The 5,000-nt window shown below is 33.0% G+C and overlaps 1 protein-coding gene across 6 annotated transcripts in view; it reads left to right on the top strand.

Annotated features, from left to right (window-relative positions):
* LOC137984873 (uncharacterized) overlaps window positions 1–4,384 on the top strand; it is a 27,218-nt gene extending 22,834 nt beyond the window's left edge. For 5 of the 6 annotated variants that reach the window (XM_068832193.1, XM_068832197.1, XM_068832194.1 and 2 more), the window contains exons 9-10: window positions 561–655; window positions 1,159–1,836. In XM_068832193.1, the coding sequence (XP_068688294.1) occupies window positions 561–628 (68 nt within the window). In that variant the 3' untranslated portion in view covers window positions 629–655; window positions 1,159–1,836. Of the gene's footprint in view, window positions 1–560; window positions 656–1,158; window positions 1,837–4,365 lie in introns of those variants that run through there. The other variant, XM_068832196.1, reaches the window with a different exon arrangement.
* The last annotated feature ends 616 nt before the right edge of the window (window positions 4,385–5,000 follow it).

The following is a 5,000-nucleotide window of genomic DNA, read 5'->3' on the forward strand; positions in this document are numbered from 1 at the left end:
CCTCAACAATACAACACAGTAAGGGAACAAAGAAATGCACTTATCTGTTCTCGAACTCGGACCCTCCAGACCTCTAGTCCTGTGTCTTCATCACTACATGCACTACACTACAATGATGAACATGCTCAACCCTACACAGTTCTTTTCATTGTTCACTTTTCTATTGTACGTCAACTGATATCCATGTATAATTACCAAAAATAAACCTAACCTGACCCTAATTTTTCTCTAGGCTTAATCTAGGCTCTAAAAACGTTTCTTCAGTTCATCTGAGTGCGTATTCAACCTAGGTAAAATGAGGATCACCAATTCAACCGGCAGCATGTATTCCAAGTCCATATAAGAAGGACTGATGGAAGAACAAATACAATTGCCAACAAAAACAACAAACAACCACAACACTGAGAAATTTTTTATTGAACAAAAGTCAAATCTTTGCATACCATTTGAGTCTGGTGGGTCCAAAAGACGTTTGATGTCGAGGTGGGTACAATGGGAAAGGACACTACTGAGAACAGCACAAAGAGGGACTCGCTGATTACGATACTGATTTATTTTAGACTTCTCTGCAACAACTTCAGAAAGACATCAACAAGAGTCTGGTGGTGACGTCACTCGAGCTGGATAAAGTTTACACGAACTTCTGAACAATCAGGTTTATATCAAAATTGTCGCTGCATAAATTAGTTCAAATCTCTAGCTATTATATAGCAGCAATTCATTGATATCCGTCATGTCAATCGTTTGATCCTCAATGGATTAAAATTAAAAGCCTTCCGACTTGATAGATAGATGGATAAGATAACCAATAAATTACCTGCCAAATTTACAGTTAGTCTTTTATTTAGCACTTCTCCAGATTTATACGTTATAATTTGATTTTGATGGACATTATGTTGTCTCCAAGTAAAGTGCAAACATCAAGTGAATATTTGTATGAGTAGATACTGTGACACATCAAAATTGATGGGCATCTCTGGTATGTATTTCCGCTCATACCAATTTTGCAGTAACCGAATTGTGCTTCTAGCAAGAAATCAATCCTTCATAATGAGCGGTAACATCTTTATGCAGTTTCAGAAATAAACAACATTGTTAGTTAGATGACGTAAAGTCTTTTTGTTAGGTTAATTTAAAAATGTGCCTTCATATTTTTAGGTCATTCTACATACAAACTACGTTGTTGCTGTTTATCTACCAACTGATCTACTGTCCAACTTTGCGTGAACAAACAAAAAACTAAAAAAGAAGACTTCACTTTTGGCCTCAGCTTGTATAGTTTTTCAGACTGCGTATCTGTGATATCAACTCATTTGCTGGAAGAAGATTAGTTGAAGGAGAGCTTATTGAGAACGCATTTCTCTCGGTTGTTTTTAATAATCATGGTTTCAAAGCAAGACATTTTCTCCTCGATTTTATTTTGTTAATATTTAAGGCGTGATCGTTTTGACAATAAAAGCATTTTTCTTCCATAAGTAGCTTTCCAAGACACTTTATAAATATTTCATTTCTGCCTTTGTGAAGTTAGGAGGAGTCCTTTACATTTGACATTAAAATGAATAAAGTGGGACAGACTTGTGTGATTTTTTTGTGTAGAGGAAGAATCTTGTGGAAAAAGAATATATGCATGAAATGGACTGGAATTAATGAATACGCATGAGTGGACTGGATTTATAAATATACAAGAAATTGATTAATAAGTATGAATATGCATGAATGGCTGGAATTAATGAATATCCATGAAGGTACTACAAATTCATGAATATGCATAAACTGGACTGAATCGATGAATATGCATGGCAGGGACTACAAATTAATGAATATACATGAAATGGACTGAAAATTAATGAATATGCATGATATGCATGAAATTGGCTGGGATTAATGAATGAACTGGAATTCATAAATATCCATCATGAATATGCATGAATGGACTGGGGTTCAGGAATTGCCAGGCATTTACGAATATGCATGAAATTAATAAATATGTACAAAATGGACTGGGATTCAGGAATTGCCAGAAATTTATGAATATGCATGGCATTAATAAATATGCACGAATTGGCCTGTGGGTTAATGAATATGCATTAAATGGATTGAAATTCATAAGCATTAATGAATATGCATGAAATGGACTGGGATTCAGGAATTGCCAGAAATCTCTGAATATGCAAGAGATTAATAAATATGCATGAAATGGACTGGAATTCATAAATATTCATGAATATGCATGAAATGGACTGGGATTCAGGAATTGCCAGGAATTTATGAATATGCATGAGATTAATAAATATGCACGAAATGGACTGGGATTAATGAATATGCATGAATGGACTGGGATTCAGGAATTGTCAGTCATTTATGAATATGCATGAAATTAATAAATATGCACGAAATGGACTGGGATTCAGGAATTGCCAGAAATTTATGAATATGCATGGGATTAATAAATATGCACGAATTGGCCTGTGGGTTAATGAATATGCATTAAATGGATTGAAATTCATAAGCATTCATGAATATGCATTAAATGGACTGTGATTCAGGAATTGCCAGAAATTTATGAATATGCATGAGATTAATAAATATGCATGAAATGGACTGGAATGCATAAATATTCATGAATAAGCATGAAATGGATAGGAATTTATGACATTAATAAATATGCATAAAATGGATGAATATGCATTAATGAATATGCACGAAATGGACTGGGATTCATGAATATGCGCGAAATGGACTGGGATTCAAGAATTGCCAGAAATCTATGAATATGCATGAGATTAATAAATATGCATGAAATAGACTGGAATTCATGAATATGCATGAAATGGATAGGAATTTATGACATTAATAAATATGCACGAAATGGACTGGGATTCAGGAATTGCCAGAAATTTATGAATATGCATGAGATTAATAAATATGCCCGAAATGAACTGGGATTAATCAATATGCATTAAATGGATTGAAATTCATAAGCATTCATGAATATGCATGAAATGGACTGTGATTCAGGAATTGCCAGAAATTTATGAATATGCATGAAATGACTAAATATGCACGAAATTAACTGGGATTAATGAATATGCATGAGATTAATAAATATACATGAAATGGACTGGAATTCATAAATATTCATGAATAAGCATGAAATGGATAGGAATTTATGACATTAATAAATATGCATAAAATGGATGAATATGCATTAATGAATATGCACGAAATGGACTGGGATTCATGAATATGCATGAACTGGATGAAAATCGATGAATATGCATAAAATTAGTGAATATGCATGGCCTGGGATTAATGATTCTGCATGAAATTAATTAATATGCATGAAATGGACTGGGATTAATGAATATTTATGAAAATCGATAAATATTCATGGTGGCCAGGAATTTATAAATACGCATGAAATTGATTCATATGGATGAAACGGCCTGGACTTAATGAATATGCATGAAATCGATGACAGGAAACGATGATTAGCGATAAAAGGCGAATGGACGGAGTTGATATGTATGAAGTAGGCGATAAGGAAGAAAATATGATAATGAAAGATGAAAAAACAGTTTACGGTAATTATTTGTGACTGATTAATAATTATAATCAGTTTTTAAATTATTTGAATGAATAATTGGAAAATGTGACGATGAATGCTTTGGATAAATGATGAAGGTGAAACATTAATAATGGATAATAATCGAAATGAATGTTCGGTGTTTGAGCATAGAAAAAAATTAATCATGAATCAAAACAAGTTTTTAACAAGGTTCCCACCATGTAATCCAATATAGCCTATCTGCCTTTGGGCGGTTGGGTCATAGAGCAGCTGTTGTAACATCTGGCTTGCTATAAGCTCCTAAAACAAAAACAAATGTAATTACATGTATTACATTTTCTGTATGATAAGAAGCTACCATAATACTACTACTAGCCAATAAACATGATCTGTTTCGCCCTCCTTGGGTACGTTCGTTGCAGAGTTGTCTGGTTGTATTTTTTGGCTTTGGTCTACTCTGGCTTCACGTAATGAAATAAAGATCTAGAAAGATATGTGTTCGTTATAGAAAATGAGTTGTAACTCAAAATTATTTTTGGAAGTATTTTTTAGAAGCGGAAAGACATGTAGACGTTTAGTTTAAAAATTGGTTTTAACGGCTGGGGAGAGAAAAACGTTGACATAAAATAATTTTTTTCAAGTTTAACATAAGAATTGAATTACTGCAGTTACAAGTTAAAATGTTGGACTAATTCAATAGCATTTAAACAAAAAGGCCATTTTAAAACGTTGAGCTTGCTTGTCATTTGTTAATTGGCTGCGTTAACGTGTATTATGTCTTATTTATTACGATTTAGATGTCTAGAATATGACGAATGATATAACCATGAAACCTATAGTCAAGCAAAGATAAGAGAAATTAAGGGGTTTCGAGAAAACGGAAATGTAATGGTTTTATAGACAAACGATAACGATGCTGTGCAAGAAGTGAGTGGTCAGGGAGGGGGACTGGTACTGATTAGAGTACATGTCCTCATGAAAATATGATGATTTCCAGATTATTGGGGAAAAAGTGCATGGTATACAATAAAGATTACTCACCGACTAACAGAAGAGGTAACGTATGCCATATTGATGTTGAGATGTTTCTTTGGGCTTGAGCTGGGAGGAATGGAAGGGCGTGGGAACAATCACACAACTGAACAGAGAAGGTTGACTTAAGAAGGATTGAACTCTATCTGTCTTTAAAATCTTAACGAATTTTAAATATTGCTTGTTTTTATACGTATAATTATAAATTGCTATAAATGTATTTCATGATATACGTTAGTAATGGCTCCCAATGTTTACTTTTAGTTTTAAGGATTTACTTGCAAAAATGATTACTTGCTTTAACATAAAAATATGTAACCTGTGTTGTAAAAAAAATACTATTTTAAAAGAAAGAGAATGGAAAATTTAATGTTTTGAAGTTAATTGGAAGAAACATGTT

The sequence above is a fragment of the Montipora foliosa genome, chromosome 14, assembly GCF_036669935.1.
Source record: "Montipora foliosa isolate CH-2021 chromosome 14, ASM3666993v2, whole genome shotgun sequence".
NCBI lineage: Eukaryota > Metazoa > Cnidaria > Anthozoa > Scleractinia > Acroporidae > Montipora > Montipora foliosa.